At 51.5% G+C, this 27,688-nt stretch overlaps 1 protein-coding gene across 1 annotated transcript; it reads left to right on the top strand.

Moving 5' to 3' along the window:
* Nucleotides 1–2,289: 2,289 nt before the first annotated feature.
* Nucleotides 2,290–8,994, top strand: CIMIP1 (ciliary microtubule inner protein 1). Its single transcript, XM_040460023.1, has 4 exons — nucleotides 2,290–2,399; nucleotides 4,307–4,388; nucleotides 6,553–6,654; nucleotides 8,514–8,994. The coding sequence occupies exons 1-4, from the start codon at nucleotides 2,332–2,334 to the stop codon at nucleotides 8,673–8,675; spliced, it is 414 nt and encodes a 137-aa protein (XP_040315957.1). The 5' UTR covers nucleotides 2,290–2,331; the 3' UTR covers nucleotides 8,676–8,994.
* Nucleotides 8,995–27,688: the final 18,694 nt, after the last annotated feature.

Genomic DNA, 27,688 nt, shown 5'->3' on the forward strand with positions numbered 1-27,688 from the left:
CCTAGACCCATCCCCCAGGGTGGCCCATGCAGCTATTTCTGAGGAGAATGGGCAGAACTGGCAAACTCCTACTCATCCTTCAAAACCCAACTCACTCCTCGCCGCCTCTGTACTTCCCTGCCTCATCAGGGGCACGCTCTAAATCACATCATCCTACTGTTACCCCATCCAGAATGACGAAACGGTGCATTATCATCTGGGGGCATTCACATCTGTGCCCCCACTCGACTGACCTCCTGGAAGGCACTGTCCTTGCTTGTCCGTATCTGTACCTGCCACACCTTCCAGGAACGCCTCCAGCTGCACTGACCTCCTTAGTGTTCTCCAGACACTCGGGGCCGGCTCAGCTCAAGACCCGAGCTTCCCTACCCACTCACAATAGTTCTTCCCATACCTCTCCCCTGACTCCCCGTCACCTTGAACCTCCTTCCTGATTTAGCCTCCTCTGGGCCAGACGTGTCTCCCTGGCATGAGCCGGTGTGTGCATTTGTTTATTGCCTCATTGTCTTTCCTCCAGACGTGTCCACCCCTCCCCCTGGGGCAACGACTTAGTCCTTCTGGTCCCTTCCTGGATCACCGCGCACATCAGAGGTGCTCGGCAGACATTTGTGGAATGAATGAGCCCGGCATACAGAGACATTCAGTAAGTGAACTTACTCTTAATTAATCATTTTAACAGAATCATCTTGGAAGCTTCCCGAAGGGAAAGCTGACTTTGCCCTCCTACATGATGGATCCCCCTCTACCCGCCGTCCACTATTCACACCGCTTTCCAGATTACTTACCCCCTGTTGCAAGAATGGTGGCCTCACAAAAAAAGGCCCCAAAGAAAACCCTGAGCCCACCCGGACACTTGTCCAGCCCGCGGCAATCCGACCAGGCCCACCAGCTTGCTCAACCAAGGGCATAATGTGTACCTCATTCATGAATTAACCTATCCTCTCTAATTCCAGCCCCCGCCCGGCCCCGTCACTGTTTGGCTGAGTGGGCAAATGGGACCACCCATTTGGGTGGTCTACCCCAATTTGGGGCCTCTACCCAGCACCTCCCAACAGCCAAGAAAAATATACACGCCTTGGGTGCGGAGAACATTGTTATATGTAAATACATCCCCCAACAGCCCCATAAAAGCACAAATCTGTTGATAAGGGAGCAAGGAGGTCAGGGAAAGGGAGGGAGGCAGACATTCCAGGGAGAATCACAGGTACCCAACTGGAAGGTAAAACACCCACGCCCCCTCAGGTGACCTCGGTAGTTGTCCCGGAGATGGCCTGTAGTTCGGCAGAAGCACGCTGACCCCCTTCGCTCAGTCCCGTGAGTCTCTGGGCACCTGTGTACCTCTTGGCTGCTTGGGCAAAAAAACATGGCGCCCTGCCCTCCAAGTCTGTCCATTAACTGTTGTCTCTTAGACCCAGTGTCCAATTCCAGGCCTCTGACAATGTGCGCTGGTGGAAACCTTGGGAGATCACCAAGTCAGTCAGTGAACCGATTGAGAACCCCGGTCGCGAAGGGTTGGTGTTGATGGGCATGAAGGAGGGTGTGGGTGTGGGGTGTGCAGGCCATATTATCTGTGCATTTCATGCAGGGGATTGTTATAAATGGTGAATACCAGCAGAAATGCGTACATAGGCGAGGCTCTCCCCAAGCCATGTGCAGGAATACTCGGGGCAGCGCTGGGGTGGCCAAAACCCCAATCCCCACCCCGGCGGCAGCAGGATAGACTTCGGGAGTGGAAACGAACAAAGAACACGCCCAGGCACGCACAGCAAGGTGGATGAACTTCTCAAACACAACCTTGGGCCCTGGACGAGTCACTTCTGCCAAGTTCAAATGCCAGGGAAACTAATCACCCCCCAGAGAAGTGGACAAGGCGGGCGGGCTGGAAGGTCCTAGTTGATAATCCAGACCGTGGCGGGGGGGGGGGGGGGGGGGGGTGCGTTCCTCTGTGACAGAATTCATCAAGCTTGGTACATTTAGGATGGGTACACTCGTGGGTGTGCGTACTTGCCTCGCAGGCCTAAATTTTAAAGGGGGAGGGTGGTGAGGTGGTGAGGCTTCCCTAGGGCTTCCCGCACAGGAGAAGGGCTGCCGCCGCCGCCAGGGCCAGGCAGGTGGGCAGGGAGGTGGGCGGAGGGCTCGGAGGCGGGCGGAGGAGGGCAGCGGGCGCACGGACTCGGCAGGAGCCTCGCGCCCGCACCCCGCGCCAGGTGCAGCACAGACGCCGCCTCCGCGTCCCGCGTTGCTGGGCAACCGGTCTCCCTGGCGACGCGAGACGCCGCCGAGCCCAGGGCTGGTGCGCGCCCGCCGGGAGCCCAGAGACCAAGAGCCCACATGACGCAGAAACCTCTCAGCACCGCTGCGGCCGAGCGCATGAACCTCGTGGCCCAAGACGAGATCTGGTAACGCCCGGGATCTCGTACCCGGTGGGCGGGGCCGTTCCCACCTCGAGCGTGCACACCTGGCGGCCTCAGTTTCCCCTCCAGCTCCCGGAGGCGGTCGACCTCCGGGCGCCAGGACCTTGCGCTGGAGGTGGTCTGGGCGACGTCAGGGACATGAGGGCCACCAGAAAGCCTTTCTCCTCGTAGGCCCACCACGAAAGATAAAAGATACTACATCTGGTTTTGCAATCATCTGCAAATCTTTGCTTGTTGAGCCGACCAACATGTTATTTTTAAGATTTACCAAATTACAAAAAATAAAATAAATAAAATAAAACAAATATCTTAATACTTAATTTGAATGAGGTATGCATAGGCTCTTTACATTCTTGATTTTCCTGCCTTTTTAAATAGTAAGAGATTTCAATTTAAAAAACCGATCCATTTTCTAAAAGGTTTATGTTCAGCAGACATTTGTAATGGGTGTTTTTATTCGGCATTCTATTGAATCGCTAAATATACCATCTCTCTGAAGTTTCCACCAATATGGGAGGTTACTAATTTAGATGCAAGTAAGTGAAGTTGAGTAACAATAAAGCATAATTGCTTACCTCGTAAACTTCAGTTATCCTGCTGGCCATCTCTCTGATTTTTATCATTTCCTTGGAAAACCTGCGTTAATCACTTCATATTTTTCTTTAAACTGGCTTTCTTTTTGGCTCAAATTTATTTTTATAGGAAACTTTACCTCTCTCTTGTCCATGGGAAGCCAGAATCCTTTGCCATAAAATACACAGCTATTCATTGGTTTTTATCTTTGTCTCAGACACCTGTAAGACTGCTGTGGCAGGTATGTTCCGTCCGTTTAAAATGCCCCTCCGTCCCTTCTCCACCAGACAAACTCATACTCATCCTTCAGGACCCAAATCAGATGCCCCCTCCTGTGTGAAGAGAGCCGGTTCAACCCTGAGACGGTTCTGTGCAACATCCAAAGCGGCTACTGAGCCAGTGGCTGGCCCAAATTGGAACGAACTGTAAATGTAATATAAACAACAGATTTCGAAGATTTCATACCCCCCAAAGAAACTACTATTAAAATTAACTTCAGCTGTTTATTTTCACTTTTTCGTTAGTGTGGCTTCTAGAAAATTGTTGTTATGTACGCGGCTCATACCTGAGGCTCACATTATATCTCCATTAGACTAGACTCTGCTTTAGATGCTCAGTGCCCAGGGCAGAAAACTTGTTCGGGACCTCCAGAACGGTCGAGACACTGGGCGCTGGAGGGGTGGGGGGTGGGGGTGGGGTGGGGGTGCAGATACTGATTCCAAAAGAGGAAAAGAAGCTTGAAAGTCAAAATGAGTAAATGTTTAATTAGATGTGCGCAAAATGTGACACACCAGCCCTCAACTAGTAGGTCACTGTACATAAATCATATTTACTGTGGAACACAAGCAGGGCCGGGATTAGGGCGGGGCCAGTGGGGGACCTGGGGGGCAGTATTTAAGGAGGGCTTATTCTCAGGGTCAGGCCATGCTGGCTCTGCACTTGCTAGAACCTGGAAGTGAGCACCCCTTAAATTCTGCACTCCAGACGCCTCACCCCACCTCACTCACTTCACCAAAATAAGGATTCTAATACCTAGATGGCTCCTCGGGCAGAGCCAGCCCCAAGTCTTGTCCCCAGCGTGCCATCCAACCCATAGCTCTGGTAGACGCCTGTCACCCCTCGTGGTCCCCAGAGACCGGGACTCCTGCTCCCTGTGGCACCCAGCTCCCTTTCTGGCACAGAGGCATAGTTCGGTGAATAACACGCATGGAAAAAAGTAAAATTTTCCCCAGTGGACCTTTTAGAGTTTGCTACTTTAACCTTTTTCCAATGCCGCCCAGCACTTAGGACCTTTTGTTTTGTTTCGTTTTGTTTTTCAGGAAATACCGCCTGAAAGCTGAAACCGAAGCGCGGCAAAACTGGTCCCAGAACTGGGGATTTTTAGCAACCCCTCTCGAGGAGGTAAATAGAGATTTTATGAGCCCAGAGGTTACAGAATTGATTATTTCAAAGAATAAATGGTGAGGAAGTGCATAATTTGTAAGAATAAAGTTAAACAGAGTGTTGTATACGAAAACCGGTAACTCTGAAACCTATAGGTTCCTTCCTTTCGCGAATTTATTGAGCACTTACTACGAGCCAGCCATGTTCTGGGTGCTTCATCCGAACCAGCTCGTTTAATCCACACAACAACTCTTGCACAGAAGGGAGTGCTGTTTTATGCCCATTTTATGAATTAAGAAATTGAGCTCCAAGACTTGCAAAGTCATACAGTTAATACAGGGAAGCACCAAGGGGAGAAACTGGTCTGCCCGGTTGCAGGGCCACTTGGCCTCAGACTACCCATCTGTAAAATGGGTTGCTAGTCCTCAAGCGGCCTCATTGGGTGAGTGTGTAGTTCAGATGGGACGAGAAGTAGAAGCCAGGTGAATATATAGGGATTACCGGGGAAACATTCTAGGTATTTCCTAAACCAGCCGGGTAACAGAAACAGGCAGAAGGGCCAGGCGTAATTACCAGGGAGTGGTAGACGTGACGTAGAAACCCCTGGGCCCATGCAGAGCTCATCAGCTCAGCTGAGTGCTACTTGGTAGACAGAAGTGCAGATCCCCCGTGGCTCAAGAGAGTCCGGAAACCCACACGTTTAAATGAAATCTGGCCAGGGGCGCCTGGGCGGCTCGGTCGGTTGACCGTCCGACTTCAGCTCAGGTCACGATCTCCCAGTTCACGGGTTCGAGCCCCGTGTCGGGCTCCGTGCTGACAGCTCAGAGCCTGGAGCCTGCTTCGGATTCTGTGTCTCCCTCTCTCTCTCTGCCCCTCCCCACTCACTTTCTCTCTGGCTCGCTCGCTCTCTCAAAAATTAAAAAAAAATATATTTCTTTAAAAAAAGATTTTAAGTAAAGAAATGAAATCTGACTCTTGAGTAGTGGCTCGGGTCTGTAAATCACCTTACAGATGTAAAATGCTTGCATGGGCTTCAGTGGGACGGTGGCCACCAGACTACAACCTTTCTTTCTTTATGTTTATTTATTTATTTTGAGAGAGAGAGAGAGAGAGAGAGTGGGGGAGGGGAAGAGAGAGAGGGAGGGAGAGAATCCCAAGCAGGCTCTGCACTGTCGGCCCAGAGTCTGATGCCAGGCTTGATCTCACAGACTGCAAGATCATGACCTGAGCCAAAACCATGAGTCGGACACCCAACCGACGGAGCCCCGCAGGCGCCCCATGACCACAGTCTTTCAAACTACCCCCAGGACACAACAACCTGGAGACCACATTTCTTGGGAGGGACTGTGGAACGGCACAAGAATTGCATAATTCCAAACCTTCGTGATTCAGGGCCGCGTAACCCCATTCGTAATTCACCCCACCTGCTAGCTTTCAAATTATGCCACTCTTAATGAGTTTTTTTAATACTTACAGAATTCTACAACTTGAGATTTTATGCATAAAATGAGTCCTTATTAGTACAAAATGCATAAAAAGAGTCTGTATTAATATTCCTCACATGTAATTAAATTGGGATTTCGGAGTTCGAAATCGCTTTAAAAATTAAAAGGGGAGGGGCGCCTGGGTGGCGCAGTCGGTTAAGCGTCCGACTTCAGCCAGGTCACGATCTCGCGGTCCGTGAGTTCGAGCCCCGCGTCAGGCTCTGGGCTGATGGCTCAGAGCCTGGAGCCTGTTTCCAATTCTGTGTCTCCCTCTCTCTCTGCCCCTCCCCCGTTCATGCTCTCTCTCTGTCCCAAAAATAAATAAAAAAAAACGTTGAAAAAAAAAAATTAAAAGGGGGGATGGGGACTCTCCTCTAATATTTTAAAGATTGGTCCTGGAAGCTTGTTGGCAAGTTTTTGAGTCCATAACCTGTGAGGTTTTCCCAAATTACGACGTGGGAGTATAAATTAGCAGGTGCAAAAGCTGATACACGGCACAGCAGTCAAGCGCCGAGTCCCGAGGCTGAGCTGTCGGTCCTGTCTGCCCCTTTCTCATGGTGTGATTCCTCCAAGCTCCCCAACGTTTCTGAGCCCTGCTTCGGTCACCTGCAAACGGCGGCCTTCCCGGGGGGACGGGGACGAGACGGCTCCCACCAACCTCAGTCTGAGGCTTCCTGTCTCTGGGGATTGTGTTTCAGTTGCTCAAGGGTGATGAAGAACCCCTCACCCCAAAGCCCAAAATCGAGCTTCCCGAGCGATTCCGCATCCGGCCCGTGACCCCAGTGGAGAAATACATCAAGGTTCGCCAAGTCGTTTTGAATACTTATTTTCCTAAGTAAGAAATGAGCCCTGCAGGGAACTGAGTTCGCCCCACTCCGCGGTAGGTAAGGAGGCGGTGGCGCCCAGCAGGGGGGAAGGCCAGTTTCCAGGCCCCGTTGGGGCCCCCGTGCCCCGACACATCAGGCTGCTTGTCCCCACACGACACTCGCGAGGACCTCTGCGTCCAGCGCTGCAGAAGCAGAGGGCGGCTGAGAAAAGGATGGGGTTGGTCCCGTCATTCAGCAAACACTTCTAGGGGCTGGGCCCGAAACCGGGGCGGGGGAAGGACCGGGCCCAGACCACCGGGATCCAAATCCTGCTCGGCTGCTCACCCTCTGCGTGTCCGATTGCCTGTGTCTCCTTTCCCCCCTGTACGATGGGGGTTAACGAAAGCACCTATTTCAGGGAATAGTGTCGGGGTTCCGTGGGCGAACACCTGCGAAGGATTTGAAACATTACCCGGTGGGTTTTAGAGAGTTCCAATGACGGTTCGCTATTGGTGGGTGCCAGGGGCTTGCTTGGGTAAACAGTGGCAAACAGGAAGAAAAGACACGGGGGTGGGGAGGGGGGGCCCACATGAAACAAGAAAATCAACACAATTGTTAGATGCTGGGCTGAATGCCATGGAGGAAAGAGACAGGTGAGGTTTTAGAGGATAACGGAGGACAGGGTGATGCCCTTTGAGCTGAGGACTGAAGGATGACAAAGAGCCAGCCCTGGAAAAGCTTTCCAGGCAAAGGGAACAGCGTGTACAAAAGCCCTGAGGCAGAACAGGGCCTCATTTCAAATGGAAGGGGAGAAACTAATGTAAACACTTGCCCTGGTTTTCCAAATATTTCAAGTCTGTCCAGGGAATTGACGAACAACACGGTGGTTTTTCGTTTCAGACAGAGCCTCATTTTCCTTCGGTCTTTAATTATATTCTATCACTTTTCATTCTTGTAGCCTCTACAGTTTGGGGGCGGGGGAGTGTGGGTGCATGCACACACGTTTCATAAAGCCTCCTGGGGAAAACGGGACTATTTGTAACCGCCGGGATACCATCCGACAATATTGTTACATATTTTATAAAGGGGGATGTGACCTTAATATGTCTTTTTTTAAAATGTTCACTTACTTTTGAGAGAGAGACAGAGCAGGGGAGGAGCAGAGAAAGAGAGAGGGGGGAGACAAAGAATCCCAAGCAGGAGCTCTGTGCTGTCGGCGCAGAGCCCGGTGTGGGGCTCGAACTCACAAACCGGGAGATCGTGACCTGAGCTGAGATCAAGAGTTGGACACTTAACCGACTGAGCCACCCAGGTGCCCTGATATTTCTGAACCTTACTTTTTTTTTTTTTCTTTTTGCTCTTTTATCAAATAAAAATTTTTTTCCCAGGGGTGCCTGGGTGGCCCAGTGGGTTGAGCATCCGACTTCAGCTCAGGTCATGCTCTCGCGGTTCCTAAGTCCAAGCCCCACATCGGGCTCGCTGCTGTGAACCTGTCAGCCTGTCAGCACAGAGCCCATCTCAGATCCTCTGTCTCCCTGTCCCCCGCTTGTTCTCGCTCTCTCAAAAAATAAATAAAAACATTTATTAAAAAAAAAATTACTTTCCTGGAGGTCATGGGTCAGTGTGTGAGGCATGACCAGATAAAGAATCACCCCTGGCTTCATGGTTTTGTGGCGAGAAGCGAGTCTCGGGGTCCAGCTGACCGGAGCGTGCGTACCTTGGGCGCACCTCACTTAGGGAGACCTTCCTGTCCTTTCCCCATCGGGCCTCACGTGCCGATCCTGGTGCCTCGGTGGACACGCCCCGTGTCACTGTGGCCCAAGGTGGCTAAACCCCCTACGTCTCCATTCCAGATCCTTCCGTCCCCGCCAGTCCCGAAGACGACCCAGGGCTTCATCGGCTGGAGAGCCGGGGTGCCAGGCCTGAACAAGGGTCTGGCGCACGCTTTTGAGATCAGGAGCTGCAAAGGGGCGTATGCCAAAGAGCTAAGCTGGCCGGAGCAAGGCATCCACTGAGTCCAGAGGCCAGCCGCTGGGCACCTGCCGGCCAAGCACCAGGCCGCTGATGTCGAAGCCAGCGCAGGGAGGAGCTCCCCAGCCCCCCCTCTGCAGATACAGCTCCCCTCCACGTTTGCTCAGGGGATGTTGCAAAGAACACAAAACAGCCCCTTGACATTTTCAGTTCGTCAACACCTCCCCTCCAGAACATTCTCCTGACACACTCATTCCTGGCTAATATAATGAATAAGGCAAAACAGAGTCTCTGAATTCTGTTTTGATACCTTGGGAATCTCTACGTATGGCTTTTAAAAAACAACGTGATTGAATTTTAAGAATCAAATTTTGTCTGGGCCCTTTATTGTCACTTTTGATCCTACCTGTCACCGTCCGTTCAATGTGGCGTATGGATATGTATTTGTATATATACATACGTACAACAGAATATTACTCGGTGATCAAAAAGAATGAAATCTTGCCATTTGCAACAACGTGCACGGAACTAGAGGGTATTATGCTACGCGAAATAAGTCAGTCAGGAAAAGACAAATATATGATTTCACTCATGTGGAATTTAAGAAACAAACATGAACATAGGGGAAGGGAAAGGAAAATAAGATAAAAACAGAAGGGAAGGCAAACCATAAGAGAGTCTCAAATACAGAGAACAAAGTGAGGGTTTTGGGAGGGGAGGTAGGTGGGGGATGGGCTAGATGGGGGATGGGCATTAAGGAGGGCACTTGTTGGGATGAGCACTGGGTGTTACACGTAAGTGATGAATCACTAAATTCTATTCCTGAAACCAGTATTCCACTAACTGTTAACACGGATTTAAATAAAATTTTAATAAAATAAAATAATAAAGTAAAACCTCCCCCACTTACCCGCCCCAGCCACCCTGTCACAGCACCCACAGCAGCCGAGCTGGCCAAACCAGGCCGTTTTCCTTCCGCCGTGGACATGTGATATTGACCCTTTGGTTAACATTTTGCTTCTGGTCCCTGACGGGCCCTGAGGCTTTGTTCCAGGGCCTGCAAATGAGGGACAGAGGTAGGTGTAGAAAGTGGGGGCATCCAGGTGGTCAGAGAGTGCCAGAAGGAAAAGCCAGCATGCCCACAGGCCCCTCCATCCGGGCCCCAAGGAGAGTTTGTAAGAGGCTTGTGGAAGCTGGTGGGTGTTTCTGAGGAGCAGACCTGGAGGGGGCAGGACGGGAGGGGCCATGCTCAGTCATCTGTCCTCCACGGAGACACGGTCCTTCCCCCTTCAGCTCGCACGCGTCACTGGTCACAGTCCTCCCTGTGTTTGCTTGACTGGGGCCGGGGTGCGGGGACTTCTATATGGCTCGATCCGCTTACAAAGCCCATCCACCCACTCCTTTCCTGCTCACCTTCCCGTCCAGGCATTGGGCGTGCTTTACCAATCCAAGAATCCCTCATCTAGAGCCTTCCCCCAAGCCTCAACACTGGCCTCTCCAGCAGGCTCCTAAGCAGACTCTGGCTTTGAGGGCACCAAATACGAGGGGGACAGAAATCCTACTGAATCTGGGCTATGCCCTGCAAGGGGGGGGGCTCGGAGCCTCTAAATCCTAGAAGCCTCCGGAAGAAGAGCTTCTCGTGTTGTTCGGAGACGTCGTTCTCTGGAAGGTCTGCGGAACGTGACCTGATTGACCAGCCTGCCTACTCCAGGGCACTGACTGCAGACACCTTTAAAGCCAGCTGCTCGGGTACTGAGAACAGAGCCGCATGGCCAAGTTCACCCGCAGCCACCGGTTGGTACTCCCCCCACCCCACAGCCCTCCTCCAGCCCAGACTGGGAGACTCAGGTGCTCATGGCTTCACCGGGAAGAGCCAGATAAGAAGCAGCCTCCGGGAAGCCTTTCCAGCCTCCCTGAGCAGGGGCACCCCCACTAATCACCTGCCATCCCGGCCGCAGCCACCAGGAAAGCCCACAGGCATCTTGGCTCACGTCCCCCCTGCCACCCACAGATCACACAGAGAAAGGAGAAATGTCACAGCTCCTTAGGTTCTGAGGAAAAGAGAAGCCAGGTATTACGTGGGTTGAACTGTGTCCCCTCCTAGAAGGTATGTTGGAGTCTCCAGGGGCTGTGAACGTGACCTGAAATGTCGCCGATGCGATGAGCTAAAGTGAGAGGAGGTCGTATTGGGAGAGGGCAGGCCTTTCATTCAGTATGACGGGTGCCCTTATAAGAAAAGGAGAGAGACACCCGCAGGGAGGAGACGGACCGCCGTGTGAGGAACAGACGTGCAGGGGAGGAGGCCGCGTGGTGACGGGGGCAGAAAGCGGGGTGATACGTCTACAAACCAACGAAGGCTGAGCATTGCCGACAAGCTAACAGAAGCCAGGAAGAGATAAGGAAGGATTCTACCCTGTAGAAGGAACCTTGCCTGCGGACTTCCAGGCTCCAGACCCATGAGAGAATCAGCTTCTGTCTCTCTCTCTCTCTCTCTCTCTCTCTCTCTCTCTTTTATTTCTTAAATAATTTTTTTAAATGTTCATTGATTTTTGAGAGAGAGAGACAGAGACACAGAGCACAAGTAGGGGAGGGGCAGAGAGAGAGGGAGACACAGAATCTAAAGCATGTTCCAGGCTCCGAGCTGTCAGCACAGAGCCCAACGCGGGGCTTGAACTCACAAGCCATGATGGTGACCTGAGCCAAAGTCAGACGTTTAACAGACAAAACCACCCAGGAGCCCCTCTCTCCTTTTTTTTAAGTTTATTTTTTTATTTTGAGAGAGAGAGAGAGAGCAGGGGAGGGACAGAGAAGGAGAGAGAATCTCAAGCAGGATCTTCACTGTCAGCACGGAGCCCAACAAGGGACTTGAACTCACAAACCGTGACACCGTGACCAGAGCCGAAACCAAGATTCGAATGCTTAACCAAATGAGCCACCCAGGCGCCCCAAACTTCTGTTTCTCTAAGCCCCTGGGGTTGGTCCTTCCCTCAGGCCAGGACTGAGCACACCGGGTCTCCTCTCTCCTCCCCTGCCCAGAAAACACCCTCCTGAGAGCACGTGTCTCTCACTGGTCTTGACCCAGCTGCGTCTCCAGGAGAACCGGTCACGTGGCCCATTCAACTCCCAAGATGTCTCCAATCATCCAGATGTTTCGCCTGATGTAGACTGAACAACACGATGCTTGGCCAAGGCCGTCCCTTTCCAAACCTAACGTTTTGGCATCTTGGTCGTCACTGCAGGCAAGGCGTCTGCCCTTGAAGAAACCCACGTCACTTCTTGTGATCAGAGGCCACCACCACGGTTGGGCGGAGCAGCCAGGAAGGACGGCCAATCATCCGAACCCAGCAGGATCGTAATTCTGTCTGACCGTCAGGTGTGAGGCAGCGAACACCTGTGGTCTGGGACGAGCCACCAAGGGCAGGTGTTGCTTTCTGTTCTAACCTTTTTTTTTTTTTTTTTCAGTAGGCTTCACATCTAGCACGGAGCCCAACATGGAGCTTGAATTCACGACCCTGAGATCAAGACCTGGGCTGGGATCAAGAGTCAGATGCTCAACCGACTGAGCTACCCAGGCGCCCCACTTTTTGTTCTAATTCCTGATCATAAAATGAATCTGAAAGCCATCTTGCACCGTGTGCACACTTGTAATGCTTTGGCCGCAAAAAAAGATGGGGTCCCTTGACCTGTCTTGACTCCTACCGGCATCCTGACCAAGCCTGGACAGGGATTCAACAAGCCCAGTTCAACTCCTCTGAAACTTGATGGTGTGACTTTTATTCCGTGTTTTTTTTTTTTGAATGTTTATTTATTTTTGAGAGAGAGAGAGAGCACGAGTGGGGAAGGGGCAGAGAGAGGGGGAGACACAGAATCTAAAGCAGACTTCAGGCTCTGAACTGTCAGCAGAGCCCGACGCGGGGCTCGAACCCATGAACGGTGAGATCATGACCTGAGCCGAAGTCGGACGCTCAACCGATTGAGCCCCCCAGGTGCCCGACTTTTATTCTGGTTTTAACGGACTGGTCTGTGTTGCCTGGCGGCCTCACTTTAGGGAGACAGGTCAGCAGATACTGTTGACAGAAACGACCACGGTGGAGCTGAGAAAGCACTCCACTGAGCCTCTAGGAAGACCACAAGTCAGGGCTGTAAAGGTTTGTGAGGCTGTGCTGCCCCTCGTGGTCACTGGGTACCAGTGGAGGAAGTGGGCCCACACCCTTGTTAGATCTTCCCAACTGTAGTTGCTCCCAAGCAAGAAACATTTCAAAGACCCAGATCAACCTTGTGCCCTATTGGTGGGAATGCAAACTGGTGCGGCCACTTTGGGAAAGAGTATGGGGGTTCCTGAAAAAATTAAAAATTGAACCACCATACGATCCAGCAATCCCACTCCTGGGTATATATCCAAAGGAAACAAAATCTCTGTCCCAAAGAGATGTCTGCACCCCTATGTTAATTGTAGCATTCGTTACAATGTCAAAGATATGGAAACATCCTAAGTGTCCCATCAGCTGATGACTGGATAAAGAAAATGTGGGGTGTACTTATATACACCATTTGCAACAACGTGGATGGGCCTTGAGGGATCATGCTAAGTGAAATAAGTCAGAGAGAGAAAGACAAATACCATATGATCTCACCTATATGTGGGATCCAGAGGAACCAAACTCATACAAACAGAGAACAGATTGGTGGTTGTCAGAGGCAAGAAGAGAATGTGTGCAGGGAGTCAAAATGTACAAACTTCCTGGCACAAAAATGACACTCAGATCAACGGAGCAGAATAGAGAACCCAGAAATGGACCCACAAACGTATGGCCAACTCATCTCTGACAAAGCAGGAAAGAATATCCAATGGAATAAAGACAGTCTCTTTGGCAAGTGGTGCTGGGAAAACTGGACAGAGACATGCAGAAAAATGAACCTGGACCACCTTCTTACACCAGACACAAAAATAAACTCACAATGGATGAAAGACCTAAACATAAGACAGGAAGCCATCAAAATGCTCAAGGAGAAAGCAGGCAAAGACCTCTTTGATCTTGGCCACAGCAACTTCTTACTCAACACGTCTCTGGAGGCAAGAGAAACAAAAGCAAAAATGAACCACTGGGACCTCATCAAGATAAAAAGCTTCTGCACAGAGAAGGAGACAATCAGCAAAACTAAAAGGCAACCGACAGAATGAGAGAAGATATTTGCAAATGACATATCAGATAAAGGGTTAGTATCCAAAATCTATAAAGAACTTATCAAACTCAACAGCCAAAAAACAAATAACCCAGTGAAGAAATGGGCAAAAAACACGAATAGACACTTCTCCAAAGAAGACATCCAGATGGCCAACCGACACATGAAAAGATGCTCCACGTTGCTCCTCATCAGGAAAATACAAATCAAAACCACAATGAGATACCACCTTACCCGTCAGAATGGCTAACATTAACAACTCAGACAGCAACAGATGTTGGTGAGGATGCAGAGAGAGAGCATCTCTCTTGCATCGCTGGTGGGAATGCAAACTGGTGCAGCCACTCTGGAGGGTCCTCAAAAAACTAAAAATAGAACTACCCTACAACCCAGCAATTGCACTACTAGGCATTTATCCATGGGATACGAGTGTGCTGTTTCGAAGGAACACATGCACCCCCATGTTTAAAGCAGCACCATTGACAATAGCCAAAGTATGGAAAGAGCCCAAATGTCCATTGATGGATGAATGGATAAAGAAGATGTGGTCTATATATATACAATGGAGTATTACTCGACAATCAAAAAGAATGAAATCTTGCCATTGGCAACTACGTGGACGGAACTGGAGGGTATCGTGCTGAGCAAAATTAGTCAGAGAAAGACAAATGTCATATGACTTCACTCATATGAGGACTTTAAGACACAGAACAGGTGAACTCAAGGGAAGGGAAGCAAAAAGAATATAAAAACAGGGCGGGGGACAAAACAGAAGAGACTCTTAAATATGGAGAACAGAGGGTTGCTGGAGGGGTTGTGGGAGGGGGGATGGGCTAAATGCGGAAGGGGCACTAAGGAATCTACTGAAATCATTGTTGCACTAGAGGCTAACTTACTTGGCTGTCAATTTAAAAATTTAAATTTAAATTTAAAAGTACAAACTTCCAGTTATAAAATAAATAAATTATGGGGATGCCGCGTACAGCACGGTGACCAGAAGTTCTAAAATTTGTTTTCAAAAAGAGAGAGACTCAGATTAAAGTCTGAAGATGCATACACCCTTTGGACAGTGAGAAGACAAACACATTTAAATGTCTAGGTAACTATTTGATGCTTTTTGCTACCCCTTAATTTAAATGAGGTTTACTGCAAGTTTATGGACATGTGCTTCATGCCCCTTAAAACTATTACTTAACACATTGAAGGACGAATTCCTTTTCACCCTTCGGTACTTGTTCATACACAGGTGGTTAGGTTTTATCAACTAACCGACACCTTGAAAACCTCAGTTGGTAGGGTCTTTCTGCCTCCGATAATTTACTTACCAACTAACCACATGTGTATTTCATTTTAAAAAGTGTAAATGAGGCAATATTTCTTCGGGTATCAAATTCCACTGCCCTGAGCCCCCCACTCCCACTGTGTCCCCTGGCCTCGGTCAGACCTAAGTAATTGGGGCTGCTCTTGTGGGCTCATAACAGCACAAATGTCCAGTCAACAGTCTCGGTTGAGAATCTAAGTGGACAGCGCTCCAGGATTCAATTACCCTGGACGGTTTCAAACTTGACATTTAATCTATGGAAATCAACCTCTTTGTGGGTGTCCAAATGGGCTCATAAATGTCACCACACACTGTAAAATACCACAACGTTTCCAAGGTCGAGACGAGGCTGGTGAACCTGTGTACATGATGCCGAAATACATCACAGCAATGAACCTCCAGATGGGCCTTGGTCTGAGTGAGCGGCCTCTGAAATGATGCAAGGCATAATTGGGTTGGGGACTCAGAATGGATTCTGTCATGAGCACATCTCAGTCCGAGATAAATTAGAAACTCCTACGTCTGAGTTACAGGAGAATTGCAAGGTGGAAGAAAATGAAACTACTAGAAAACACAGCTCTCGCTGCTACATGTTCAAGTACACCTGTGTGGAAAGGCCCCAGCGGGCACTGATGTCCAGTGGCCAAAGCCTGAGACCACGTGTGTTTGAGAATTTAGGACTTCGTAGATTTCTGTGTATCACGTTACCCCTCTGACAAGGTCTGGGGCAGCCCCACACAATTAAACCCATTAATCTTTCTGTAGCAAAACTTAAGACTATTCACGTGGACTCAAGACTCCAAGGCACCAGGAATCAGTTAAGGTCAGGTTTTTGCCACCATATGAGCATTGCTGTCAAACTAATAGTAACATTTCTTAATTTGGGAGTATTTTGGCATGGGGGATTGATAAAGAGATTTTGGACTTAAAAGGTTAGCAGCACTGGGACGCCCGGGTGGCTCAGTCGGCTCAGTGTCAGTCTTCAGCTCAGGTCATGATCTCACAGTTCATGGGTTCGAGCCCCGCGTGGGGCTCTGTGCTGACAGCTCAGAGCCCGGAGCCTGCTTCCGATTCTGTGTCTCCCTCTCTCTCTGTCCCTCCCGCACTCGCACTCTGTCTCTCTCTCAAAATAAATAAAGGTGAAAATTTCTTTTAAAAAACTGTTCTTAGCAGGGAAAAGATAAAGCGAAATAAAATAAAATAAAATAAAATAAAACAAAATAAAAAATGAAATGAAATGAAATGAAATGAAATGAAATGAAATGTGTCCTTAGCCATCTACGCGGGCTGGCTATATCTTCTCTTGAGTCAGTGGAAAGGTGAGGACACAGGCAGTGCGCTGCGTGGAGAGTGGGGCTCAAACCCAGGCCCTCCCCTTTCAGGCCGTGTGGCTCTGGGCAGGTGGCCAGACCTCCCACCCCTGCTTCCTCAGCTGAGAAACAAGGACACAAAACTATCCCCTGGGGGTGGTGTAGGGATCAACAGGGATGAGGTTAGAAAGGGCTCGGCCGAGCATACACTACAGAAGATGTTGGTTTGCATCCCTTGAAGCAAAGGAATAGATTCTTTAGAAACAGCGTAAGGATAAAATGAGAAGCTGGTGATAAAGTATCTGTTCAGACGTCTAGCCTGGCCAAGGGATTCAGCCAAGGGTGACTGTTGCTACTGTTTCTGCTGTCCTTGTTGCTGGTTAGAACGATGCTCTCTCTTCAAGAGGTAGAAAAGGGCTGTCCCCGGGCACTTCAGTTCCATACACATGTACTCACCACCTACTGCATTTAAGACCTGGCTGTTGCTAAGGCTCAAGAGAAAGCTGGGCGCTCCTTCCGAAATCCACAAATAAATGCAACTCCGCCCATATCCCCGTGAAAGAGATAAATCTTCACATCCTTCTGGGCCATTCACTCAAACTTTCAAGAGGGAGGCCGGAATAATTGTGGATTTTACACTCGCCATGTGTAATCGCATCGCCGGGAGGCAACCTGACTGGGCTTCAGTTTGGAGAGATGGTTGTGTGGCTAATAAGCCTCGTTCCGCATGGGCGGGTGACGATTCTGATTCCACGAGATGCAAACGATAACTCCTGGATAAGCTGCAGCCTTGGAATCCCGGCACCCGGAGGGAGCCGTCTGTTCCCCCGGAGACATTCAGACAGGAGTTGAGCCACTGTTGTCTGTGTGTGCTGGTGTGTGGGTATGATTGATCGATCTGCGGTGCAGGATGCTCTCATTTAATTAGGAAATAAATCTTGCCTCTCGATGTCTGACTATAACATTCCCACGAGGACACACATGGAGTTTTGAGCCGGGGGACACCGGGCAAAGAGAAAGCCACCTGTGCCGTATGGTGGGCACAGAGCAATAGAGCAGAGCCAGCCCCGGAACCAGAGGCTGGGACCCTGGGTGCCCCGCAGAAGGGATGCGTTGCCAGGGCCGAGCCTGCTGGTGGTGCTCCTTATAGGGACAGCCACTGGGGGTGGGGGGAAGCATTCCTGGGTCTCTACGAAGCGTCAGTGTGATAGTCTGACCCCATGTTTTTATATCAAACTGCTCACCCATCGGTCTCCCACTCCGCCCGCATCTGGGCACACGGGGAAGAAGGCAGGGCGCCCGATGCTTTGGCACCCGTGGCAAGTTCAGCCCCGCCCCGCCCCCAGCCACCACCGTAACCCCAGCCGTTCACCCCCTTGCTCTTTCCAAGAATCCTCACCACGTGAGTAATAAATTGGTTCCTGCCTTCCGGGTGTGTGCAAGGCCACCAGCCTCGACGGCCGGCCAAAGTTGGGGTGGGGCCCGTTGTGTCTCTGTAGGCTGGGGAGGGGGGGGGCTGGCCAAGGCACCAGACGCTGTGCTATGTAGTGCCACACCAATGTGACGTCATCGTGGCTTTCGAGACTAAACAGAAAACCATCCAAGTTACCTCCTGTGAGCACCCACGTGGGCCACGGCACACCATGTTGCCTCACGTCACCTGCCGCGGTGGGCCTCCTGTGTCAATTGAGCAGGCCGCGGGGGTGCCCGGATCAAGCATTAATTCTGGGTGTGTCAGTGAGGGGGTTTCCCGGTGAGATTGGCATGACCATAGACGGCCCTCCCCGATGGGGGCTGGGCTCACCCAATCCACTGAGGGCCAGAATAGAGCAGAAGGTGGAGGAAGGAGAAATTCCCCCACATTTTCGTCCCGTCTGCCTGCTTGAGCTGGAATGTCTCATCCCCGGTTTCCTGGCCCTCCCTGGGCCTCCAGGCTCGGACCTCCCTGGGTGTCCAACTTGCCCATGGCAGATCAAGGGACTTCTTAGCCTCCATAATTGCGTGAGCAATTCCTTATGGAAAACAAATATATGCTTACTGGATATATATAATATATATAACATAAATATATATTACATTATCATTATACTGTACATCATATAATGAATATATTATATACTATACATATATTTTCTATATTATATCTAATGAATGTATATTATATTTTATTATATTATGCATATTATATATAAGGGATCTATAGTATATATTATACATATATCATATATATTATACATAAGTTATACGTATAACAAATATGTATATGCATACCTGTTTTATATATGTGCATACAGATAGTTCTGGAGAACCCTAAAAAATACCACGCCCATCTCTGTTGCAATGACATTCACGTGGGAGACCTTTGCCTCTCATCCCTGGTCTCGGCAATTCCTGTTTTCCCACTCGTCTTCGTGAAACGATGACACTGAAATATAGGAGCGTAGTCACAGGCTTGCACTGACAAAAGCCAAGGGTGCCTGGGGCCGTCCTGATCTTGGGTGTGCAGGTTGCGCACGAGGCAGCCGCTGAAATTCCTCCGCTGGCTGAGCCAGCAAGGGTGACCCTCTCACACACAAGAAAACGCACCAAGTGTAAGAAAAAGCACATGCCGTCCGAATTCCTCTGGAACGTGACTCTCTCGCACTGTCTTTTGTTGAGCTAGTTTCAGTGGAGACGTGGGTGCGGAGAAATAGCTAAGGGCCCTCTCCACCGCAGCATCCTGAGCGAAGCAATGAATGGCAACTGACGTGCAGAGTCAGGGCCCCGGGTCCTCTGGGAATGGCAGTCGCGGTGGCAGATTGTATACCGACCCTGCTCCTCGGCTCTGGCAGGTCGCCGCCGCGGGAAATTGGGGCCCAGCGTGGCCAGATCTGCCCATTATTCAAAGGAGGCGGGACCCTTTGGATTTTATAAATGTAAAATCTCCCAAATGTTTACAGGTTTTAAAATCTTTTTCTTTCTTTGGATTTTTTTTAATTTTTTTAACGTTTATTTATTTTTGAGAGACAGAGAGAGAGAGAGGAGCAGGGGAGGGGCACAGAGAGAGGGAGGCACAGAATCCGACACAGGCTCCAGGCTCCGAGCTGTCAGCACAGAGCCCGACGCGGGGCTCGAACTCACGAACCGTGAGATCAGGACCTGAGCCGAAGTGGGACGCTTAACCGACTGAACCACTAGGCGCCCCAACATCTTTTGTTTTTAATCTCTTGTGTTTAAATCACGGTTGAGTACAATGCCAGTTAAACCAAATACGCCAGCAGCCCAGTTTACAATTTCTAAAATAAATTCGTGTTTCCAAGTGCTTTTCTGACACCTGCTTTTGGACGCCGCAGAGGCATCTCCAAGTTGACGTGTCAAAAGAGAAAGTCTCGATTGCAGCAGTTCTGCGGCCTCTGCTGCAGCCACACGTCTCGGCCTCCCCTGGCCCCAGACAACGATCCTTCTGCCACCACTGTCCCCGCAACAGAACGGTCATGGGGCGCGTGATCACACCGTTTGGGGGGGTGATGGTGGTGATAGACGGCACGGTCCACGACAGATGTCACTGCACGCTGGCCTGGAGGTGACACGTGTCACTTCTGTTTACGGCTCATTACCCAACGTAAGTCTCCCAACCACCCCTCAATGTAAGGGGGGAAGAAATCTTCATCAGCATCAATAGCGTCCACTGCAGGGACTAGCTACTTGTATCAGTAGTAAGTTTTTGTTTCGGTAAGTAAAGATATTTTTTTAATTTTTTTTAATGTTTATTTTTCAGACAGAGAGAGATAGAGTGCGAGCAGGGCAGAGGCAGAGAGAGAGGGAGACACAGAATCCGAAGCAGGCTCCGAGCTGTCAGCACAGAGCCCGACGTGGGGCTCGAACTCACCGACCGTGAGATCGTGACCTGAGCCGAAGTCGGACGCCCAACCGACGGAGCCACCTGGGCGCCCCAGTAAAGAATATTTAAAGAACATAACCATCAGCACCGTTTCTTAGAGGAGGGCTGGCCAACTCTGGCCTGCCACCTCTTTTTGTCAGTTAAGTCTTATGGGGACACAGCCACACTCATTTGTTTGCCTGCTGATGTGACCGCTTTCCTGCTACGTGGCCGTGGGGGGTGGTTTGCAACGGAGATGCCACAAAGCTGAAAATATACCTGCTTTCTGGCCCTTTACAGAAAAGGTCTGCTACCCCCGGACAAGCACCATTTACAACGCAAGTATCTCATCAAAGAACAATTTAACACCAACGAAGTAAAGCACACGGTCTCTTGGAAAAGAGGCCAGTTCTTAAATCAGACCTTGATGGAAGAGACGTGATGTCTTCATTTTCTTCATTGATCTGCAAAGCCAGTGGCTCAGCAGAGACCTGCCACAGGGCACAGACAGGTGTCCTTCAGGGGCTACGTAGTCGGAGGCTGGCGGGGGCGGGGAGCGGCCGGAAAGTGAGGTGGGTCCAATGGACCTAGAGCCACCTGCAGAGCTCGTGCTCTCCTGGTGGGGGCGCCATGTAGCTGAAGTCCCTGATGGTCACCGTGCTCAGCGCAGGGGCTTCTGATCCGCTCGAAGAGGCCAAAAGCTACAGACCTCAGGTTGCCCGTCAATTCCCAGTTTAAATTTTTAATGTTTATTTATTTTTGACGGGGGGTGGGGAGGGGCGTGGGGGAGGAGCAGACACAGAGGGAGACAGAGGACCTGAAGCGGGCTCCGTGCTGACACCTCAGAGCCCCACGCGGGGCTTGAACTCAGGAACCGGGAGACCAGGACCTGAGCCAAAGTCGGATGCTCAATGGACCGAGCCACCCAGGCGCCCCCATCAATTCCCAGCTTAAAGAGAAAACTGCCCGGGACTGATTGCATGCCTGGAATTGAGGAACAGGGAACAGAAGTTCTGTGGCAAAAGGGGACTCTTCCACCTTCTCAGTAATGTTTCATGGTTCTAAAAAAATGACCAAAAATGAGCAGAAGTCATAAAAAAGAAATGCAGTACAGGAAGCATTGACATGCGCTACTCGCTACAACACGGATGAGCCTCAGAGACGGAACGCGAAGTGAGAGAAATCAGACGCAAAAGGCTACCTGTTGGACAGAAAACAGTCTGTAGGTCTCTGGGGGAAAAATCATAGAAATATCATACGATCCAGTATTTCTACTGCTAGGTATTTATCCGAAGAAAACGAAAACACTAATCTGGGAAGATATATGCACCCCTATGTTTACAGCAGCATTGTTTACAACAGCCAAGATAGGGAAGCAACCTAAACGTCCATCAGTAGATGAATGGATAAAGCTGTGGTATACATACACGATGGAATATTACTCAGCTGTGAAAAAGCATGAGGTCTTGCCATTTGCAACAACGTAGATGGTGCTAGAGGGCGTTGTGTCCGGTCCCATGTATGTGAACTCTCCCAGAGAGATAAACCCAGGGAGCCAGAAAGCGGGTTGGTGGTTACCAGAGGCTGGAGGGGGTGGGGGACGACAGAGACTGCCGATGGGGACCGCATTTCCCTTTGGAGAATGAAAATGGTTTAGAAGCAGAGGTGATGGCCGCACCACATCATGAATGTAATAAGCAAGACTGAATTGTGCATTTTATTTTATTTATTTATTTTTTTAATGTTTACTTTTATTTTTGAGAGACACAGAGACAGAATGCGAGTGGGTTAAGGGCAGAGAGAGAGGGAGACACAGAATCCGAAGCAGGCTCCAGGCTCCGAGCCGTCAGCACAGAGCCCGGCCCCGGGCTCGAACTCATGAGCCGTGAGATCATGACCCTGGCCGAAGTTGGACGCTCAACCGACTGAGCCACCCAGGCGCCCCTGCATTTTATTTTATTTTTTTTAACGTTTTATTTATTTTTGAGAGAGAGAGACAGAGAGCACACGTGAGCAGGGGAGGGGCAGAGAGAGAGGGAGATAGAGAATCCCAAACAGGCTCTGCAGCTGTCAGCACAGAGCCTGATGAGGGCCTCAAACTCACAAACCGTGAGCTCATGACCTGAGCCGAAATTGAGAATCAGATGCTTAACCAACTGAGCCACCCAGGCGCCCCTGAACTGTGCATTTTCAATTTTTTTTATTACATTTATTTATTTTTGAGAAACAGAGTGAGACAAAGCGTGAGCAGGGGAGGGGCAGAGAGAGAAGGAGACACAGAATCCGAAGCAGCCTCCAGGCTCTGAGCAAGCAGTCAGCACAGAGCCTGACGCGGGGCTCGAACCTACAAACTCTGAGATCGTGACCCGAGCCGAAGACGGATGCTCAACTGACTGAGCCACCCAGACGCCCCTGAACTGTGCATTTTTAAATGGTTCTTTTTATGTGATGTGAATCTCACCTCAATAACAACAACAACAAATGACCAGAAGTGTTTTAAGTTGTCAATTCTGGACAATGTGTGTGAAAATATTCTTTTATATTTCCTCCACTTTGGTATATATATCAAAGTATCCAATAAGCACTGCGTAGGTCAGATTAAACCTGATGGAGGACAAGACAGGCCCCTGAGCCACCGGCCTGCCACCCTGGATCTCGAGCATCTGTGATGGCCATCTGGGCATCACTCCTATAAGCCACAACCACCCAGTGGACCTGCTTCACGGAATCTTTCCCCGCCTTTGGAAAACTGCTCTGGTGGGATCAGAGATAAAAATAAATCCCCAGCATGCTGGTCCAAGGAAGCCAGACACAAAAGAGAACGTGCCTTGTGATTCCATTTACATCGAATGCAAGAGTTGGCAAGACTGAGGGAGCCAGAGAGAAGTCAGGGTGGCGGGGTCTTTGTGGGAACAGGGGGCTCCGGGGCGGCGGGGGGTGGCACAGGAGCAGGGGCCGGGGGGAGGGGTGGTCATCACAACGTGTGGCTTAATCTAGAGGACGGTGACACGGGCGTGTTCAGTTGTGAAACTGCACTAAGCCAGACAGGACGACGTATGCACTCCCTGTGTCACGAGCACTTCCGTGTTAGAGAAGTTCCAAAATAAGTCGTAATTGCGTAAATCCATCAGATACATCTAACTTCCTGCCAAATCTTTGAAATGCAGACCCAGGCCTTGGCTTCAGGTTGCAAGCCGCCAGATGGGTGAGTCTGTGGATCCAAACCTCCATCCCCTAGGATGCTAAGACGTCCCGGAAGGAAGTCGAACACAGGGGAGGTGGATTGCAATGGCTCATCACAGCTCTGTCCTCTGCACACAGAGCCTTTCCCCGCTCGGGATCCCCTCTGGACGGGGCATACCCAGCTCGGGGAGCAGAGGGTCTATGCGTGCTCCTGTGGACATCCAGAGCTCAGGAAAGAACCCGGAGTGCCGGGATGCTACCAACCCAGACCAAACTGTTCTCAGGCTTGAAAGCGGGGGAAAGAGACACGGGCTTGCAGAGGGCAGACGCTTCTCTGATCTTTTTAGAAAGAATCCGAGTGCTCTGGCCTGTTACTGAGTCCTTGGAGAAGCTTCTGGCCCCCACCTCCCCTCCAGGGGCTCACAGACACCTAGGAAGGCTGTGAAGCCCAGGATCATGCCCAGAACGGCCTTCGGAGCCCCCAGCCCCCAATCCTGGCCCAGCGTCCCTGGCCCTTTGGGTCCGATAGCATCAGCTCAGGAGTTTCCAGTTTGTCACCATCGCGGCAAACGGCAGGCCGGGGATTCTATGAGAGACAGAGGAGGGAGGGAAGAAAGTGAGGGAAAGAATGGAGAGGCATTGATTTCTTTTCTTTCTTTCTTTTCTTGTCTTCCTCTGAACATCCCCTGTGCTTTCCCAGGAAAGGGACAGCTCCCTAGAGGTGGCCAGTGATGTGCACTGAGCAACCAGCCTGAAACCAGATTGCATGAGTTCAAATCCTGGCTCCGTCCCGCTGGGCTGCATGACCCCAGGGATGAGCTGCCTTCTGGGTGACCAGGTGCTCATGCCCTCCCCCCGGGAGAGCGAGGGGGAGGCAAAGGGTGTTTGTACACACAGCACCAGGTGGTGGGCGAGTTCCTCCGACACCAGCGGCCCCCTCGCTAAGGAGGATCCCGGTGACACTATTGCTCGGTTTAGCACCTGTCCCAGGCAGAGCTGTCCGGCTTCTGCCACTTGCACTGTCCCCCTTGGTCACCGGCGGGGGCTGGCCTGGCTTCAAGCCCCACCTGCACCACCAACCTGGGTAACGTGGACCCCCACGGGGCACGTGGCCTGCGGCCGTCGTGTGGGTCAATGACACAGTGCACCTGCCGGCTCGAGATCCTTCCTTCAAGTTGGCAGTGAGGTTGGCAGAGCTCAGAACTGTCCCAACACTGGGACCAAGGATGCCCTTACAGGCCAAGCGTCACGGGCCTTGTTCCTGACTGGGCACTTCAGGAACCCATCTTTTTTTTTTTTTTTTTTTTTTTAATGTTTATTTATTTTTTAGAGAGAGAGCACGAGCAGGGGAGGGACAGAGAGAGAGAAGGACAGAGGATCCGAAGCGGGCTCCGTGCTGACAACAGCACGCCCAACGCAGGGCTCACCCTCACAAGCTGTGAGATCACGACCTGAGTCAAAGTCGGACGCCTGACCGACCGAGCCACGCAGGTGCCCCAAGAACCCATCTTAGGCAGGGTCCCCCAAAAGCGGAGCCCTTGATGAGCACTTGGGAGCTGGTGATCAGGGAAGAGAAAGTGAGGGAGAGAGACGGGCCAGGACGGTCCCTGTCCCAGTCTGAAGATGAGTATATTGAGGCACGAAGGTGGGGAAGGGGCTGCCCACAGGCCCCAGCAAAGGGGGTGAGCCTACTTCAAACCCTGATGATTTGGCTCTGGATTCTGGCCGTTGATTCCCACAGACCTTAGCAGTCCCTTGAGAGCAGCGGCCAAGAATGGGGTCCAGGGGTCTGCAGACCCGAGGGCTCAGCACCAGAGTCCAGCTCAAGCCAAGAGAGATTTTTGCCACCTTCCCCGGGGGCCACAAGGGCTGGGCCTCGGGTCCCCCGGCCCTGAAAAGCCCTCCCCGGCTCGCATTACCCCAGCCATGGCCCAGCCCGAGGCACCCCCCTTTCAAAAATAAAACACCAGAGTGGGGTTGTGGTTCAGCAAATTCTGTTCTCTGCCATTCATGGCAGGATCCTGAAGGCAGACAGGAACACAGAGTCCTGCTATCTTCTGGGATGGATAGAAAGAAAGGCAAACAGCAAGAACACATCGCAAATTAATATCCTAATAAACCAGGAGGCCCCACGCTTGCTTTGTGAGGCGCTCACGGGCCTGTCGGGTCTCAGCCAGCCTGAACCCTGCCGGGATGCACTTCCCGCTTCCTGGGTGACAGTGGGGGCCTGACATTTAACGCAGAGGACGTCTCTGAACCGGGGCCTAGACAAATAGCACTCACTTCTGAATCCATTCCTCCCAAAGGTCACCAGCCAGACACCCACGGAAAACGCGGCAGGCGCCGGCCATCCGTCATCTTTCTCACCCCTCCCCTCCCTCTCCCCGTCCTGTGGAGCCCGCACAGGCCCAAGGGCACCTGCCAGACTGTCACCCTCCCGGCTCCTGGCACCCCCTGCTTCCCGCCCGGGGAGGGCCCAGCTGGAATGCTCACGCACCTGTCTCACCGTGGGAGGAGCAGGAGGCTCCCGGGCCCAGAACCTTCTCCTGCCGCCTGAGGTCCTTCCCTGCACCTGGAGGAGACAAAGCCCCGTGGCCAGGTGACAGCCCCACGCCCTGGGAAGGGAGATCCTTCGTGAACCTACAGCAAGTGCAGACCCCTCCCCGCCAGGCACTACCGCTCCCGCCAACAGAGCAGCTCATGCCCACAGGTTGCAAGCCTCGGCCCCCCGTGTGCCCCCCGACCCCTGCCAGCCTCCACACATCCTTCGCTGCACCTGGAGCATCTCAAAGGTAGGCGGTCCACTCACCTGTGGGACCAGTAGCGGGCACAGCCCACAGCCCCACAGTCCGGAGGGGCTGGGCAGCTCTGTGCCTCAGTTTCCCCCTCTGAGCTCACAGACGCAGTGAGTGGGGCCGCAGGGCCTCGCACATCCAGGTCTGTTGGCCCTGAACACGCCCTTTGCAGGACGCCACGCTCCCTGTGGACCCCAAAGGTTCTGACTTGTCTAAAGGGAATCTTCACCAGCTCTAGAAACGTCTGCGTTTTGCACAGACCATGCTGGAGTCCCATCCGAGGGGGGCAGGGGGCAGGGAGTCAGGAGGGACGGCACCCTTTAGGGGTCTAGAGTCCCGGTCCACCTCTTCTGTGCTGTGTGACCTTTAGCAATTTGCTTAACCTCTCTGGACCCCAGTTTTCCTGGGAAACGGGAACAGTGATAAAAAGTGGTACCCACCTCACGAGGTTACTGTGGAGATAGCATTTGGTCACCACGACATAAAGGTCAGTGATTATCACAGCTTGGGGGTGGACGCAGCGGCACACCCCGTCCTTCTGGAGGGGACAGTGGACAGACACTCATCGGCAACCCAGCCACCTGCTTCCCCTCATGCGGGAGACCACTTTTGACTAAGCATCCCGCTAAGAGCTCACTTTAGCTACATTTTCTCAGTTAATTTATGTCTAAATGTGCTTTTATCTAAGAGTCTTAATTTTTTGTGGTTTTCTTTTCACATTATGAAAGGCAAGGCACACTTGCCTTTGTAGAAAATGAGTAAAATATAAAATGCACAGAGATGAACAGAAGACCCCTCCCACCAGTGCTGGCCCCGGGGGTGGGGGTCGGGGAGGGGGTCCCCCCCTCCCCAGGTGCCACTCAGAGCTGTGATGTGCCCCCAGCCTCCTGGCACAGGCCCCTCATCCGTGACATCACAGTGCCTAGAGCCACCCTCAGCTACTGTACAGGGAGGAACCCAGGCCCCCACCATTATTCACTCCCTCGGGCCGTGTCATTTCTTCACTCGGTCACTCATTTGATGAGCTAAGGCCAGCAGCCCTGGGTCTGAATCCTAGCAGGCCTGTGACCTGGGCCCCCCCTTCCTCATCTGTAAAATGGGGCCACCCTAAGGATTCCATAGGGTAAATACCACAAGGCCCTTTCCGAAGTGCCTGGCATACAATAAGCGTTCAATAAATGCTATTGCTGGTGGGGGCAATGGGGGGGGGGGGCAAGGGGAGGTGTTCTCAAGGCCGACCACCACCTGGGCCCCTGAGGCTCAAGCCCACGTGGGAAGTGGGGTGAGGCACCATACTTCCTCTGGTCGTCTCACCTGCGGGGCATTGACTGCCACTCCCGCTGGGCACTCCCTGGGGAGGGGGGGGGCTGCCCCAAGGGGACGATAACTCACTGGCACTTGGGCC

The sequence above is a fragment of the Herpailurus yagouaroundi genome, unplaced genomic scaffold (assembly GCF_014898765.1).
Source record: "Herpailurus yagouaroundi ecotype Mexico unplaced genomic scaffold, PumYag 246, whole genome shotgun sequence".
Taxonomy (NCBI): Eukaryota; Metazoa; Chordata; class Mammalia; order Carnivora; family Felidae; genus Herpailurus; species Herpailurus yagouaroundi.

What these genes read in the sequence shown, in the direction of transcription:
- CIMIP1 (XM_040460023.1), top strand. Translation starts at nt 2,332, where the DNA reads ATGACGCAGAAACCTCTCAGCACCGCTGCGGCCGAGCGCATGAACCTC. An exon ending in TAGCAACCCCTCTCGAGGAG is followed by an intron (nt 4,389 to 6,552) that starts GTAAATAGAGAT and finishes ATTGTGTTTCAG; the next exon opens with TTGCTCAAGGGTGATGAAGA. An exon ending in CAGTGGAGAAATACATCAAG is followed by an intron (nt 6,655 to 8,513) that starts GTTCGCCAAGTC and finishes TCTCCATTCCAG; the next exon opens with ATCCTTCCGTCCCCGCCAGT.